This window comes from Halyomorpha halys, unplaced genomic scaffold, assembly GCF_000696795.3.
Source record: "Halyomorpha halys isolate HHAL.00 unplaced genomic scaffold, Hhal_1.1 Scaffold438.1, whole genome shotgun sequence".
Taxonomy (NCBI): Eukaryota; Metazoa; Arthropoda; class Insecta; order Hemiptera; family Pentatomidae; genus Halyomorpha; species Halyomorpha halys.
The window spans coordinates 1,578,857-1,596,819 of NW_027107367.1; the positions used below are offsets into that span (position 1 = coordinate 1,578,857).

At 29.3% G+C, this 17,963-nt stretch overlaps 3 protein-coding genes across 4 annotated transcripts in view; 2 read left to right on the top strand and 1 right to left on the bottom strand.

The window, feature by feature from the left end:
* Nucleotides 1–1,140: 1,140 nt before the first annotated feature.
* On the top strand, nucleotides 1,141–6,517 carry LOC106682734 (GDP-D-glucose phosphorylase 1). The gene is made up of 8 exons (XM_014423758.3): nucleotides 1,141–2,391; nucleotides 2,466–2,616; nucleotides 2,688–2,835; nucleotides 2,914–3,016; nucleotides 3,222–3,325; nucleotides 3,402–3,559; nucleotides 4,880–4,945; nucleotides 6,345–6,517. The coding sequence occupies exons 1-8, from the start codon at nucleotides 2,203–2,205 to the stop codon at nucleotides 6,458–6,460; spliced, it is 1,035 nt and encodes a 344-aa protein (XP_014279244.1). The 5' UTR covers nucleotides 1,141–2,202; the 3' UTR covers nucleotides 6,461–6,517.
* An 819-nt stretch (nucleotides 6,518–7,336) lies between these two features.
* Nucleotides 7,337–17,253, bottom strand: LOC106682732 (ATP-binding cassette sub-family G member 5). 2 transcript variants are annotated; one of them, XM_014423755.3, is made up of 13 exons: nucleotides 17,146–17,253; nucleotides 16,849–17,044; nucleotides 16,650–16,767; nucleotides 15,607–15,812; nucleotides 14,238–14,382; nucleotides 12,048–12,132; nucleotides 10,658–10,845; nucleotides 9,798–9,990; nucleotides 9,600–9,717; nucleotides 8,924–9,017; nucleotides 8,646–8,784; nucleotides 7,904–8,086; nucleotides 7,337–7,803 (listed from the first exon to the last, which is right to left on the bottom strand). In XM_014423755.3, exons 2-13 carry the CDS (start codon nucleotides 16,900–16,902, stop codon nucleotides 7,503–7,505), a joined length of 1,824 nt encoding a protein of 607 aa, XP_014279241.1. In that variant the 5' UTR covers nucleotides 16,903–17,044; nucleotides 17,146–17,253; the 3' UTR covers nucleotides 7,337–7,502. The 2 variants fall into 2 exon arrangements, with proteins under 2 accessions (XP_014279241.1, XP_014279242.1); XM_014423756.3 differs by lacking the exon at nucleotides 17,146–17,253 and having other exon boundaries at nucleotides 16,849–17,109.
* mRpS34 (mitochondrial ribosomal protein S34) overlaps nucleotides 17,249–17,963 on the top strand; it is a 2,469-nt gene continuing 1,754 nt past the window's right edge. Inside the window, exons 1-2 of the mRNA XM_014423761.2 lie at nucleotides 17,249–17,475; nucleotides 17,552–17,764. Coding sequence (XP_014279247.1) covers nucleotides 17,302–17,475; nucleotides 17,552–17,764 — 387 coding nt within the window. The 5' untranslated portion in view covers nucleotides 17,249–17,301. The remainder of the gene's footprint in view (nucleotides 17,476–17,551; nucleotides 17,765–17,963) is intronic.

A 17,963-nucleotide genomic window follows, 5' to 3' on the forward strand; every position in this document is an offset into this window, starting at 1 on the left:
CAGCTCATTCTTTGAGAATGAAGCAGCTCATTCTTTGAGAATGAAGCAGCTCATTCTTTGAGAATGAAGCAGCTCATTCTTTGAGAATGAAGCAGTTCATTCTTTGAGAATGAAGCAGTTCATTCTTTGAGAATGAACTACGTATTCGAATAAAATATAAACATTTACTTTTCATTACCTTCTATTCGTGTTCTTATTGTCCTTTAGATTGCATGCAATTTTAATTCAATTTTACCAACGCTGACATTGTATTTACCCGCCAAATGCTTTTTTTCCGGTGTCTATAGATAGGACGTGTCCCAGATACTTGTCCTCTCTCAACCATAAAGTGACTGGGTAACTCTACACCATGTTAACTAATCCAAAGTTTACCTAAAAATGTAATTGATGTAGTTATTGCTACGTCTGCTTGTTCGGATTCAGACCTGGAGATATAGTGCGTAACATGAGTCTATGAAACCTGACGTTTTGGGCCACTTCATCTCTCAACTCTGCTTGTCAAAAACTTCTAATGCTCCAAAAACTCACAATTTTTATGCTTGTAAGTATCTATACGGATTTAGATCTTTGCCTTAATAGGCTTGCATATCTCTTTAGCGAGCGGAAGTTGACAAATGTAATCCAACTATAGCTGTAATAATTGTTGTTAGGTAACAACCCACATAGATTGGAAATTGTGTGCATGCGTTGTTTAAAAATGAAGTGGTTCCATAAGGTTAAGTGTCTATCAATGCCCAATTATTGTGTCGGGACAGCCCGTATACAAGCTAAACTTACAAGGGGTCAATCTGAGGTACAAAATGATTGATTCAGAGCCCCTAAACGTACTAGCAGATAATCTATAGCTACAAGGCGAAAACTTTTTTGTAACTGTAGCTGAGGAATTATGCAATCAGTCTTTAGGTAGTGAGTAAATATTCTAAAGTTTAAATTTTTTTAAATCATCCAGTGTCCAAGATCCTCAACCAAATAACTCGAAAACCAAAGGGGTTAAAATGAAAATGCTTTGAGTTGGATTCCATGTTTTGAATTTTTTAGAAATACTTAATACAGCAAACACAGTGATATTGGTATATCGAGGTAGGTTAATGATACAAAGTATATAAGAAGTAGGTTAATTTTCATTATTAAGATCATTGCATCTCTTCGACCTCTGTTATTTGTGACAGAAAGTTTGAAATCAGTATGTGAATAGAGATGGTGTTATAGAAGTGTACATTAGGAGTCCAACCTTAATATCCCACCCCTCCATTTTCGGCGATTTGGTGTACGTCCACAGTTCCTCCCAATTAATCGAATGTTATTTATTAAAAAAATTTTACATCTTATGCCTGCGTACCAAATCGGTCACCTATTGCTCCACAGAAGCTGTGTAATAACAGAAAAACTTATTTTTCAAAAGACTCAAGAGCCAATGGTTTTGATAAAACTTGTCCTTAAAGACTACTTTGTTATTATATATGGAATTAATCCCTACCATTCTTTCCTTCTTTTTATGATTTTGTGATAACATTAAATCACTTTACATCTGTTTTCTACACAAAAACAATGGGCCTTTGTAACGGAGTTCTGCTACTTTCTACACAAAAATGATAGGAATGTAAGACTTTAGTGACGGAGTTCGGCTACTTTCGATTAAATGCTTAAAGCAAGCTCAATTTTCCAGCATGGATATTTTCGACAAAATGAATTACGAAAAAAGGTCCATAAAAAATTGAAGTACTCGAAATTTTCGTGAATTAATCTTTAATTCATTTGATAGTGGTATATATGTATTAAAGAAGTATTAAAGGACATAGGCCTCTGTCAGATAAAAGTCACTCCAGGTAATAGTGTAAAACGCTAGTTCAATAAAGATCCCGACAATAAAGCACATAAATCAATTTACTTGTCTTTTAAATCTAGTTTCAAGTTTAACAGTCTCATTGTAAACCAAACATTTATCTAAGTGAGCCATGAGTTAATGAGTATGTGAGTGCCCTGCGGAACACCTCAAGAAATACAAATAGATTCTGAGGGTATTCAGGAGTGACTACAATTTGGATTAGTTGGTTAGGTAGGACTGCGTGAGATAATATATTCAGATGATAACATTAGGAAGAGTTTTTTAATAATACATTATTCGTTTTGATTTGATTTAAAATTTACTTTAAAAATTTATCAAGATAGAATCTATTGAGATTAGGTTTAGGCTGGGGAAGGATGGATGATTTTGTATTCAGTGAAGAGGACTACATTTTCAATGTTGACTGGCAGTGTCAGGAAAAATCTGAGTTTAGTCTTAAATTGGAGAATGCTTGGATTTTGAAAATGAAAAAGAAATGTTTCAGATATGAATTGAATATTACCACAAGTCGCATCTTGGAAGGAGAGCATGGATTTTTTGCCCAGGTGAATGTGCTTATAGATTTTGTGTTGAATTTCTTACATTCATCTGAATGTATGTTACTTTTTTTAATTTTCAGTTGAACACTGATCGAGCTTTCAATAGAAGAATGCCAGAAAAAATATCTAGTGTGAATCAACCTTTTTCTCTGGATGGTTTTAATTTTACTAAAGCAAATGAAGAAGAAATTATGTTTTCTTTTTCTAAATGTGATTGCTTAGCTCAAAATGGTTATTATTAAAATTGTTAGTTTACATTTGGTAAGAATTACTATTTATCTATAATTAATTTTTCTTTTCAGAAGATAAAAATATTTTTATGATAAATGTTAGTCCCCATGAACGATTCCATTGCTTACTATTACCATCTCTTTATAAATGTTTGCCACAGATCCTTAACAAAGAAGCTTTGAATCTAGGAATTAGTTCTGTGTTATTGAATGGTTCCGTGTAAGCAGTTTATGTGATATACGTATATATTGAAAGTATCAATGTTTGCTGATAATATAATTAATTTTTTTTAAATAGTGAACAAAGAGCCGGATTTAATAGTCTGTGTGGCTATGCATCAGTAAATCATCTACATCTTCACACTTATTATTTAAACCAACCAATGAAGCTTGAAACTATTGTAAGTGAAACATTTTGCCATGGGAGATCTTTTAAAATAAGGTAGAGAAACAATGTAATTGATTAATAATTTCATGTAGTTATTAAAATCTTATAAAAATTAATTTATTAAATAGGTCATCTATTAATTGGAAACCAAAGATTATAGATATTAGTAAATGAAAGGTACTTTTTAATATATAATCATATAAATGTTTATGTTCCAGGTAGTTAAGCATCTGATAGGTAACTGCTTTGTGTTAGAGAACTATCCAGCAAAAGCATTTGTTTTTCAAGTAACCACAAAAGGAGAACTTAATGAGATTGTGAAGTACTTACTGTTATTTGGTGTTTTAGAACTTAATTGACTTTATGTGCTCCATAACAATTTCTTTGCTATATTTCAGCGATATATATTTGCTAGTCAATTTATTCATTCAAAAAAATGTTGCTCATAATCTGTTCATTACAAGAGGCCTTGGTTTTGAAAGATCAAAAGGCTCAAAGGAAACCTCAGAGAGGGACTGTGTTAGAATTTATGTATGGGCTCGAACATCATCATTTGGTAAGACTTTTATCATAGCAATTTAAGGTTTAAATGAATGGAATATGGTCCGGGTGCGGTCAAAAAAAACTCAAATAGTAAATAATTATACTATTTTTATTGAGCCAATGTTTCGCCCCACGTTGCAGGGCTTCGTCAGGGCTAAAAAAGATACAAACACATGACATAGTTACAAAAAAAAAAAAAATAAGTGGAACATAACAGGGGTATACAATGAAAAGTAAAATATAATAAGAAAAACTAAAGGTTGTAAACAGTAAATGAAAAGGGTAATAGTAACAGATGAATAAGAGAAGAAATATTAAAGAAAGTACAAATTAAGAGATGAAAAAAGAAAAGAATAAAATCAAACGATGATTCAGAATTCATACCTGTTTTGACGGAAGTCAAAGACAGACTGAGCCGTTTGTATTGGGAGGAGTGGGGATGGCAGTTAGCGCACCACAATAACGGAAATAATTTTAAAGTAAACATTTTTAAAAAAAATATATTTAAATTAGGTAAACAATAAATGGTAATATACATAATAGAGGGGGACAAGAGATATTTATGAAAAAAAAAACACATACATAGAAAAACAAAGGAGAAATAAAGTATAAAATAATGGGATACAATATTGTAAGAGATAATGGGATACAATATTGTATCCCATTATTTTATGAAGTAAACATTGTATCCCATTATTTTATACTTTATTTCTCCTTTGTTTTTCTATGCATGAGTGTTTTTTTCATAAATATCTCTTCTCCCCCTCTATTATGTATATTACTATTTATTGTTTACCTAATTTAAATATATATTTTTTTTACAATGTTTACTTTAAAATTATTTCCGTTATTGTGGTGTGCTAACTGCCATCCCCACTCCTCCCAATACAAACGGCTCAGTCTGTCTTTGACTTCCGTCAAAACAGGTATGAATTCTGTCTCATCATTTGATTTGATTTTTTCATCTCTTAATTTGTGCTTTCTTTAATATTTCTTCTCTTATCCATCTGTTATTATTACCCTTTTCATTTACTGTTTACAACCTTTAATTTTTCTTATTATATTTTACTTTTCATTGTATACCCCTGTTATGTTCCACTTATTTTTTTTTTGTAACTATGTCATGTGTTTCTATCTTTTTTAGCCCTGACGAAGCCCTGCAACGTGGGGCGAAACGTTGGCTCAATAAAAATAGTATAATTATTTATTATTTGAGTTTTTTTGTCCGCACCCGGACCATATTACATTCATCTATACACACGGTCAATCATCAATAATCTTCCAATTTAAGGTTTATTTAACCAATTGTGTATTCAGTTATTTTTATTTATAGGTTATAAAACTCTGGATGAATTTAATCCAGCAATATGTGAGCTGTTTGGACATTTGATAGTTAAAAGTAAGTTTATATTTTAATGCAATATTAGAGCACCATAAGTAATATAAAATAATATATATGTAATTTATAAGTATACATATTTATACAAAATTTAATTCATCTGGTTTCTCCCTGAATCACAGCTATGAGAATTCCCTAGAAATTTAATCCAAGCCTCACATCTTTATATCAAAATATACCCAAGGCTCCATAAACGGAACAGAGCACAAGCGCATGACATGTCTACTCAACAGTGTACCTACACCCAGGCCCATGCTTTAATTGAAAAAACAACTTTATATCTAATTTAGGAAGATCACCATAATATATTTTAATATAAATAAATAGTTTGAAGAAGTTTGTCGGGGGGTGCGGTCAGCAAAGAACAACATAAATAAACAAAACCATATTTATTTATTTTATGCCGATGTTTCGACCTGAGTTTCAGGTCTTCATCAGGGCTATAGAACAAAAGAGATAACAACAACATTTAGAGTAACATACAATTGAAAAGGAATAGTATACAAACAAATTTAGAATTATAAAAAATATTGAATTAAATCATACATGATAAAAAATTGATAACTGATAATTGAATAGTACAAAATTTTTATTGATTGATATTTATATCAATCAATCATTGATCATCAAATATCAATCAATAAAAATTTTGTACTATTCAATTATCAGTTATCGTTTTTTATCATTTATGATTTAATTCAATATTTTATATAATTCTAAATTTGTTTGTATACTATTCCTTTTCAATGGTATGTTACTCTAAATGTTGTTGTTATCTCTTTTGTTCTATAGCCCTGATGAAGACCTGAAACTCAGGTCGAAACGTCGGCATAAAATAAATAAATATGGTTTTGTTTATTTATGTTGTTCTTTGCTGACCGCACCCCCCGACAAACTTCTTCAAGCATTAATCTACGGTCAACTATCTACACCTCAATAAATAAATAGTATTTATCTAATCACTTTTAAGCATAAATATGTAACAAAACAAAGTCAATTAAGTTCTGATTTTCTTGCAATACTTTAAGTTATTGGTAAGTCATTTTATTAATTGATACTAAAATAAATAGGTAAGCTTTGTGAAAAACAATTTTAGTTAATATAGACAGAAGTTTTCACTCTACTAATCCTTGGGGCGCAGGTTCCAATGCACTAGTTTTGTTGGCTAATTTTCTAAAAATAAATTTATAATTTATCAAAAAATAATGGAGCCTAAGGTATTTAACATTCCATAACATATCTAAAACCAAATGATGTCCTATAAAATTTAAAATGTCTCTTATCTATTATGTGTGCTGTGTATTTTTATTAATTAAATTTTTCTAACCAATTAAATTATGTTCCTCTTATATAATTTATTCTTCAATTCATCATTATAGACTTGTTCTGATTGTTTCAGCTTCCAAAGCATATGAGGAACTAACAGAAACAAGGGTTGCAGAAATATTGTACTCAATAACCCATGAACCTTACAGTTCTGTTAAGGAATGTGTAAAAGATCTATATAAGAGATAGATTGTATTCATAAAATAAATAAGATGTATAAAAATATAAATATAACAATTGAAACAATTTTGGAATTATCTTGAATTATTGTGATTCCAATATAAATTAAACTCTAATACATTAATAACATTTGAGTATTGTACAGGTTTTTACATCAGATACAAAAATAAGAAATATTCCATCATACTTCACCATCCAATAGACTTATTCTCAACCTGTTAATAATTAAAAAACCTGGAGAACACAAATAATAAGATAAAAGAATTTTACATTGAACTTCTCTATCGTAATAAAATGATTAAAATATAATATGTACTTTAAGGGAAACACTAGTTATACACTAAATATTTAAAAACACAAATAACATGATTTTAATGAATAAAATAATGTTAAAATAAAATTGCACCTTTAAGCACCTTTGATATAAGTAGTTAAAATATACGCAGCTTTTAGCCTTCACTAGGAATTTGCTTCACAAATGAAAATGGTGATTTAGAACTAAAAAAAAAACAATAAGATGAAAAATTACAGATCAATTGTAAAGCCAATACTTATAATTTACTAATTACTAACATTTTAATTAGACTAAAAATACTTATTCCAAACAACAGTACTGAGAAAGAAAAAACTTGTAAGTCCAATATTAACTAATGAGGCAAACTGTATTATAAAAATAAACATATAGTTTTAAGTTAGTAAGATACAATTATCTTAGATATAAAGGTAAAGTAAGACACAAATTAAAATGTGTCATAGATCAGACATGAGCACACCATTTTTATACGATACATTTTTTAAAAATACCAGATAAAAAATATTTGTTCAAAAGTATGTTAGCATATCATGACAAACTGTATCTATCTAAGCTCTACCTAATTTGGGCACTTTTTTTTTTTTTTAGATAAAAATAATGTTTTACTTTACAAAATTAAACATACCACAGTCTGTACCTTGCCCAATAGTAATATATAAACTGTAACTTAAGAGACTATACTCCACATAATTAAATAAAATAAAATCAGATCTTTAATAGAAACAATACTAAATAAAATCATTCTCTAAATTTTGCTTTCACAAAAGCAGGAAGTGGCATTATATACAATAGAACATTTCCAAGAACAAATATGGCTGGAAAAGCTAAAGTAAATATAAAATTATAATCAACGTCCCAGGAATGCGACGGCCGATGAGCAAAATGAGCATGATTTTCAAAATATTTGCAGCCAAACATTGCCTGAGAACAATTAGCCATAGGCTCCCGGAACACCCTATAGCTCAGGGCTGCCGTAGCATAGTGAGGTTGAGCTCCGTAACTCATATACAATAACCATTCAGGCATGCTGCTACTCGATCTACAAATTTGAAGTAACATTTTAAAAAATAAAGCACATTCAGTGAAATAATATGATTTTAATTCAAATAGATAAATAACAGGTAAGATGAATTACAAACCTAAGTATCCCAGAAGCCAAGACAACATAAATTGTTGTTAAGTAGGTAGAAGTAATCATTGCAGTGATGCTCGACTTAATGACCATAAGTAATGCAATTGCCTGGTGTTCAGCCAGCAAATAGCAACCCCAGAGTACACCAAACCAGATTCCCCAATCTTCTAAACTGCTAAGCCCAGTAGCTCTATGGGTAATAAAAAATAACATGATCATAAATATCATGAATAGAATGTATGAAACTATTTACCATTATGGGGTTATCTTCACTTGTTTAATCGTGTTTGAATTAGGCCGTTTGTAACTGAGTGAAGTGAGGCGTCACTTTAGCAACCTCGAGTCTGAAGCAGGGCTGGTTTGAATTGAAAGGGGTTGACTTTTATTTTGTGGAGACTCCACAGGATGAAAATTTAACTCACCTACTCATGTTAGAATAGATTGGGAAAAAAAATTATGTTTGAATTCAAAAGACATCTTTAGTGACATTTATGTAGAAGATATTTGTATGATTATTTTTTAAAAATGAATAATCAGTAATATATCATTGATAAATGATATTGAAAATTTTAAAAGGGAGACATTATATTTGTTATAATTTTTTATGTAATCAAAGTTTTAAAGTTAGTCATATAATATACTGAAAAAAATCCTACTTATTTAAATGTTAAATACACAAATGTGTGACAAATACAAATATTTATTCATGATTCAGTTTTCAGGAAATAAAAACTTAAAATAGAACTCACTGAAACAAAATCCTCGAGGCAGAAGAAACAGAAAGGAATGAAAATGGTAACGAAAATAGAGCATAGCATAAGAAGAACAAAGGCCCACTATATAGATCCTCTTGAGCTTCTTGATAATATCTTGTCCTGAATACGTGGACTGAAACATGAGACAATTTTGTCAGTATTTTTCTTTCAATAAAAACTGGAGGATTATACATATAAAAATTAAGGTTTACAATAAGGATCCCGCAGCCCATTCCAAGCAGTGAAAATCAATTTTCAATCCTTTTACTTACAAGTATAAGTTGTAGTGATAGTAGACATTAAATATGCACCATTCATACTGTATAAAATGAGGCCATAATGATTAATGCCAGCATGCTCTTTTCTCTAAAAACATCAAATAGATTTTATATGATATTTAGGGTTTATTCATTCTGCTAGAATGAAAAACAACAAAAATTACTTAAAAATTAAGTGAACATTATTTATCCTAAAATAACTAGTGAATTTCGTTATATGAAATGTTCTATTTTAAAATAATATTCATAAAATAATAATTCAATAATTATCAATAAACAAGAAAGTTGCACAATGAGTATCTTCTAGTCATACAAATTTTTCAATACCTTTTTAAAGAAATAAATTCATGAAATACAGTAATCATCAATTAGAAACACCCCGGAGTTTTTGTTGGTTGAATCTTGAAAGATGATAATGAGTATTATCGTTTTAAATTCATCCTTTCTATTGAACAAAACTTGATTAATTCGACTACAATTAAGTTAATTGATTGTAGATATTTTAACTAAATATGTTAAATACTCATGTTGGAAATTCTTAACACAAGTCAGAATTTTTAAGTAATTATTATGTAATATATGTTTACCCAGATAGACAGATCTCCAACTAAATTATTAACTGAAGAAACAAACCCAATGTTCGATTAAAACATAACTAAAAAATAATTACCTGGGCTTGAAAAAACAGTATGAAAATCATCAGAGCATAAATTGGAAATACAGCAAGCCTCAGGAACATATGAGTAAGTCCAAAAGTTGTTATATTACAAGTTGCAGCAAACAAACGCCTGTAATAAAAGAGTTTTCAAAAATTCAAGCATATCATTCATGATAAAAAACGAATTTGATCAATTGACTATGTACTGACTGGTATAAAATCATGAATACTTGAAGAGCTGAGGGTCGAGAGGGCTGAAGAACAGCTTTTAGAGGCTGAGAATGTCCAGGACTGGTCATATAAGAAACTCCATCAGTTTTAAATTTTTCAACCAAATCTAGAATCTGAGCATTGGATTCTAAAAACCTTTCACGACTTCTACGATCAACGGTAGATAGGCACACTAGAAGGAAATAGACAAGAATTAATAAGAATGACCATGGAATTATAAAATTAAAATTACAAACATTATTTTTACTCATTATGTCTCTTCTTACCAACATGATTAAACATTATATAAATAAATATATAATTCATTATATCATTTCTATAATGCACTAGCAAATTATAACAGTAACTTTTATAATTAATATATTAGTATCCCCTTAAAATAAACTTTGAAGTTTTAACTATCTATAAAAACATTGAACTAAACGTAAAGATAGGTATAATAAAATATACTTTGATATCTGAAAAAAAAAAGAATGTTTTAGAGTTAGATTTAATTGTAACAAGAATAATAAAGCAGTAATTGATGTTAGAAAATGTGGGAGACTTAAAAAAAAAAAATGTTTTTATTTAAAATTGATTTTGATTTTACCATATATATTTTGTTAATGATTAGTTGCTGAAAAATAGAAAGAAGAAAAATATATTTTGTTTATTTGTCCCCAATACTGACACTAAGAACCAATATAGCAATCTACCCAAGATATTTATAGATCATAGACTTGCTTCAAATTATTATCACATGATTATTAACTCATTCTGGGAGCAGAGAATTTGTGAGTTGGTATAAATATATATTTGTTTAGTAGCCATCTATCACATAATAAATTCAACTAACTTACAGTAATACATAAGAGGATTCTCCACTGCGGGGCAAGGAAATCCAATGGAAGTAAAATAATCAAGCATGAGACGAGTTGGTCCAGAATATAAAATATCTCCAAGGCATAGAAAAGCTGCCCGGTCCAGGAAAGGAAATACATCTGACCGAGGTTTCTCCATTGTTAGCATGACAGAACGTCCACGCTTTCTGTAACATGTATATTTTTACATTAAAATCAATATTTTTCCTTTATGTATATGTATTTTTCCTTAATGTACATAAATATTTTTTCTTTGATTCAATAAAAAAATATACAATATTTATAGAATATTTTAAAATCCTAAAACAGAATATAAACATATAACAAGGCAAGAACAAGAGAGAATACATTAATAAAAATAAAATAAATAGATTTATAAATGTTTAATAATTATTTAACAAAGCTATAATGAACATTATTGCTATTATCAGTTATTAAAAAGCTAAATTTATATATATTAAGAACTCATACATATATAGACCACAGCTTCTTGGTCATAAAAAAATACTAAATTAATAGTAGAAAAAACAAAAAATCATCGAGTGTGACAGCCCACCGATTAGAGTCACTTGGTGGAGTCCAATTTATCTGAAACATTATAACTGCCAAGGACTTGGGAAATTTGGTCCAGTTTTATACTGTATGCTGATGTTCCTATACAGGTAAACCCTTTTTTAACTTCAGTACTTTAATAACTTTGCCATGGCTAACAAAATAGACTCAGAATAGGTGAAAACTATTTCTCCTGCTCTGGTAACTTCAAGTAACCTGCCATAATTCCTATCATCTATTTGATAGTGAACTTATCCAAGAAAATGAGGCACTCACAGCCAGTAAAATAAGATCATAAATGTAGATTTCATACCTCCTATATGAGTCATTTACAAAATAACCATTTCAAAGAATCATGTTTAAGTGGTTCTCCTAATGACTGTATAAAATGTATACTTTCTGTAAGCAACTAATTGATTTCTTCTCTAAACAACCACCTCTCTATGGTGAAAATGTCTCTTTTGTAATTTAATAAAACAATATTAATGTACATATATTGGTGAAACAAAAGTGTGTAGAAACATTTCCATTCAAAAACAAAATCTACTTATTATGTAAATAATAAAAGGAAGATTGTCTGGTTGCAGTTAATGATCTTCCAATTAAATACTTTCATATATTAAATGAATACCTAACTGTTTTAGAATATATTTGGTATACTTGCAATCACCTAATTATGTAACATTTTTTTCAATTAACTACAAATTATTATGGTCAAAGTTAATTGCAACAGCAGGAATAAATAGCAATGAAATTGTAATCTTAAATAATTTATATTTACATTAATACAATATTAAATGAGTATTTATAACTATACCTTGCATAAGAAGATAGAATTGAAATAACAAGGTAAGTAGAGAGAGGGTCCAACTCTGCTGTGGGTTCGTCAAGCAGTAAAAGAACTGGAAAATGTAAATATATAAATTTATTTCATACATATTTATTGACTAGTTATTATATTTTATTTTTATGTTATCAGAAACTTGTGGTTTTATCTTGCTTAGCTACTTTAAAAAAAAAAAAAAGAAAAAGAAATAAGACAATTATAAAATATCTAAATATAGTGAGGAACTGAGTACAAAAAGGATATGAAACATTTTATAATGAGGAAGGAGGAAAACCATTTAAGATAGGAAATTTTTATAGTAGAAGGATAAGCTAAGAGGTGAGCAATATTTGACAACAAATGGACCACAACAAGCACTCTGTAATTCACTGATAACTCTTACTAAATTGAAATCAACTTCAACATCAACAAATTCTGTATTCTGATTAATTTATTACTTAGCAGTTTTTCATAATTATTAAATTTAACTTTAATAATTAATATCAGACTTGATATAATAAAGATTCAATAGAATCACTTAATATAAAAATAAACACACGTATGTTTAGGTAGTAGAAATTAGTATGTAATAGTCAACTGTCTTAAATAAATAATGAATGGTAAATGTAACATATTCAGCAGAAAGAAACCAAGCCACATAGAAACTGAACCGAGAAAAATTGATTTATATAAGGTTAAATACTTTCAAATTAAAAAAATCACAAATAAAACCATATATAATAAATATAAATAATTGACCATATAATTTCAAATTATGAAGAAGATGGTCAGGAGTGCAGTCAAAAAAGAATAAAAATAGTTAGTAGTTGAAGTCTCAAAAGCTCTAACCTCAAACAGACCTGATGAAGCTCTACAAAGTAGGGCGAAACATCGGCAAACAAATAGTTGTTAACTATTTTTGTTATTTTTTGACCACACTCCTGACCATCTTCTTCATAATTTAAAACCATATATAATTTTTTATTTTACTTTGATTGTGCCACAAACAAATAATTTTTGTATATTATAATGTAGGCAATAATAATAACTCCCTACTACAACATAACTCAGGCAATAACTACAGCTCCCTGATGAAGACCTGAAAATCAGGTTGAAACATCGGCATAAATAAATATTTTTTGTTTATTTATGTTGTTTCTTTGCTGACCGCACCCCCGACCATCTTCTCCAATAATTTTTTTTAAAGTTTGGCATTAATATATACTGATAGCTTCAACTAACATACATACTAAAGGGTAAAGAGTTTCTGTTTTATGCAAAGATGGTCTCTCAAACATTTTCTAATACTGAGTTATTACACATTTTAAGTTTTCAGTGTTTTCGTGGTCGTCAGTTTATAGCATATGGGTGGTTAGGGGTAACAGTGAAGGGTTGGATCATTTCTGCAAGACCTGGAGTGCAATATTTTGTGAATCAGAGGGTTGGCACCTTTTAAATGAACGTGGTCCGACTATAATTATATTTATAGAAGACTAGCTGACCCATGTGGAAATTTTAGGTTTATATCAGATTTAGAAAATACAATAGTAGTTTACTACAAGTTTAATTATTTACATTTTGTAATATTTGTGAGTGCAAAGATATAATGCACCTATTTGCTAACCAATTAGTAGAAAGGTAAAAGTCAAAATGTTTAAAACACAACTCATCCTGTCTTGATCGACCAATGACACTGTCGAAGCTTTGAAACCGATTATTTTTAAATCACTATGATTAAAGTTGTGGTACAAACGTAAGAACTGGGAGTGTGATTCTCTGGAGCTTTATTAAATTCTGAATTCAATAATATCCTATTCATGGCATCAGGATCTTATATTTCATACCAAACTGGTTTTTAGGATTACGGTACCAATATATATGATTGCATAATTACTACTTTTTGAGTATCTGACGTTTCTAGTAAATTGATAACCCTGATCAATTCACTTTAAAATTGACTTTATTAAGATTTGTACCCAGTCTTCACTTTTGAACAATTCATTTAATTATCAGGAATATTATCCACTTTATTAACTTCCTACATTAAACTTTTTCAAATAATTTAATTTTTCTGAGTTCAAATTCAGCAGATTTTGGAGCAGACCTTGTCTTGGAGAAAAACTATATATGTTATGTTAGGAGTGCAAATGAAGAAAAAATACAGCTTGCATAGAATTTTACCTGGATCTTTAATTAGTTGAATTCCAATAACCAATCTTCTATATTGACTTTTATTGAGACTTGAAACACAATGATGTGCAACTTGATTTAGAGCTAAGTCACTTAGCATTTGGCGAACTCTTGTACTGCAAGTGTATCTAGAAACCTGACAATAAGGGGATATCTATAGAAATACATACATGTAACAAGACATTATGATAAAATTCAATAAAAGTTAGATTAAAAAATATTAGAATTTCAAGGACTAAAAATAACCTCTAACAAAAAGTGGTATAGATTGAAAAATTGATTTACTGAAATTAATTTTATTTTCTTAATACTTCTATATATCATATATAATTATTGTTTAACTACATCCTTTGATATATATAGGTATAAAACTTAAATAAATAAATGATTTCTCTAAGAAAAAATATTTTAAAAATCAAATAAAAAATTGTTTATATTTAATACTACAAAATAAAAAAGTAATATACCTCTAAATTCATAAAAATATATATACACTATGAATTCTATCTTAAAATGGACTCACTAGGGACAAGAGATCACTGATTTCAATGTAAATTTTTTTGAGAATGAATGCTTTTTGGTTTGGAGTGCCTTGCAGTTTTTGAATTTTTTTTTATAAATTTAGACCCTTCTAGTACAATCAAAAATCTTTTGTTCTTATTCTATAGAAAACAAAATTGATTGTAATATAATAACCATATTCAGGACAAAGATGGCATAAGATAATATAATTTTTTTTTTTAAATTATATAAAATATTTTTTTAGGCGCATGCAGTGACAAGAACTCTTGATGACAAGTGCTTAATATATGTTGACCTAGTATCACCAAAAATAGTTTGATTGAAATCGACCATCCTAAGTCCAAAGCCTCCTCTTGTTCATACTTGAATGAATTTCTCACCCTCAAACCATCATACGTGACCATGAATCTAATAAGGCTTGGTATAACTTAAAAAAATAATTTTAATCATTTATACCTGCTTGGTTTCTTATTATGATTTGTAATGGAAAAAAATACACACACACACACACACCTTGGAATCACTGTTCCATGGGGAAATCTGAAGTTAATTATATCATAATTAGAAATACGAATGACACAGGACTCAACATTCAAATCAAAGGTTTAAGTAACATGAGAAATGAAATTTCTGATATGAGCTGTACACTATTTCTTAGATGAGCTTGAAAGTTTATTAAAGGTCATGTGGAAAAAATATATAAAAGGATTTTTTCAACAAGCCGACGAGGAGAACTTATTGAAATTGTCAATGACATTGAAGATTACAAGTATTACAACTAATGTGCAATTAATTATAATGGAACAAATTTAGTTAATATTTATAGTAGCTTGTTTACCTTTTCTCCAGAACTTAAGTTGGCAGCATAGTACAGTGTTTGTTCTGTATCTAGAGACGGAATAAGATCTGTTCTGTGAGTAACGTATCCACAAGTCTGTTGAAACCAGCTAAGAGTCAAGGGGCTACCGTCAAAAAGAATCTGTCCTCTAGTAGCCCCATGAGCTCTACGTGATATCACATCCAACAATGTCCTTTTGCCACTACCTAAAAAGGGAAAGTGAGGAAATATTTTATATGGTATTCAATGTATAAAAAAAAAAAAAATTAAAACTCAAGTTATTAAGTTATAATTGGCAACAATAGAACATTGCATACACATAAGTACATGACCACCCCAACATGTAGGAGTAGTGCTTAGGAACAGTTACAAAAAAATAAGTCCTGATAAAAACCGGAAGAGTTCTTTCAGTATATTGTTCTATTGTTATAATTCTAATGTTAGAACTCTTTTAATGTCTCTCATAACAGAGAAATGACAGGCGGTCTGATCCCTGGTGGAGTGCAGCACCAGGGTATATATATATATAAAATGTGAAAGAAAAATCAATTTCAGTAGGAGATTTTTGAAGGAGAATCATCATGTAATTTTATACAAACACTACTATTTAATTGAATAAATAAGTTCACAACTGCCCAACTGGTGGTTGAGTGTCTACTCACACATACACAATGGCTGACCATTGTTGTCAATTACTATCTGATATCATAAAGTGATTCGTATTTCAACAATTTAGATCTAACATCACCTAAAAAGTTTCAATTAGTTTATACCCATAGAGCAAGCCTAAAAGAACAGCTACAATTTAGTTAAAGCAATAATAATAATACGAGAAGATGGTTGGGTTCTGACTAGTATTCTGTCCTCGTAGCATTTAGTTATATCAGGATTTTTATCATGTATTTACTCAGAAAACACGGCTACCTAAATTTATTTTATTTTTTAAAAAAGAATGATGGGATAGGCAGGATAAACTTATCATTGTTATAGTTCCCAAGTTCTTACTATCTATATCACATATAAAATAATGATTAATTATTCACCTTTTGACCCAAGGACAGCAAATACTTCACCAGCTTTAACATCTAATGAGACATCTTTGAGTATCAGACCTGTTTCTACATTGCCAAAAAGTCTCTGAATCCATGATGTAGGTTCAACCTAAAATAGAAGTTCAAAATACTGGTTAAAGTGAAAAGGGTTGTTATAACAATATTAATGAAAATTCAAAAAATTGTTTACCTGTCCTGAATGAAAAATATTTCTTAATTCCAAAATTGTGTCACTTCCAACCATTTTCAAAAAAAAGTATTATGCCAGATTATCCTTCTTTAACTCTAATCATACAGGAGAAACTATTTTCATCTCGTTCACAATAGAAACAGTTATCCTGAACTAGAACTAACTGCACTATGACATTTACAAAGGACAGGGAAACCTATGAATCAACAAGTGGTTTATGGGTTACAACATACACACTAAAAGTTTGAAATGGACAACCATAATATTCATTGATAATAATTAAAGAAAAGTCAGGACCTGAGGTCTGCAGTTAGAAATACTAATATTTTGCCAAAGATAATCATTAATACTGATAACACGATATTAAACAACGATCTTGACAGTATCGATAGTAGCCAATATAACCTAAACAGAATAACCTGTTATTACCTTACCAATAACAAGATTTTTAAAATGCCTATTAAGTACATTGGTAGAACAACTGATTTTTGCGGAAAACCACTTTGGGAAATATTGGGAAACTTGAAAAACTTCGGTGTTGGAAGATTAGTAAAAAGACATGTGTTTGATAGGTATCCTGAACCCAGTTTCTTTAGAATAGTCAAAGTAGAAGCTGTAGAAATTGAGGTAATACTGAGTAATTATAATTATTTTCTTTGTTTTTGATCTACATTAATGTACTATTTTTACCATATTGTTTTAGCCTGGTGTAGATAGAAGAGTCAGAGCTTGGGTTGAAAAAGTTTTCAGAGGGCGAAGATACCCTAAGTTAATTGAACTGCACAGAGTTTCTTATAAAGCCGATTATCGGTTAATTTCCAAGACAGATGAAAAAGCACTGTGGGATAAAGTTAGTTCATTTCAATCTGAAGTAAAAGTTTTACCTTCTTCAAAGCCTTTTCCACCTTTGTTGACAGTAAGTAATGATTGAAAAGCACAAATTTTTTTTAATCTCCCTAATTCTCTTTATTAAAGAATCTACAATTAACATTGTGATTTATAATGGAGTTAGGCTTGTAATTCTATTAATATATCATCATTCCATTACATTAAAATAGTTTTAGGAGTATAAATTTTCACATACTTTGATCTTGCTTATTGAATCGCAATATATA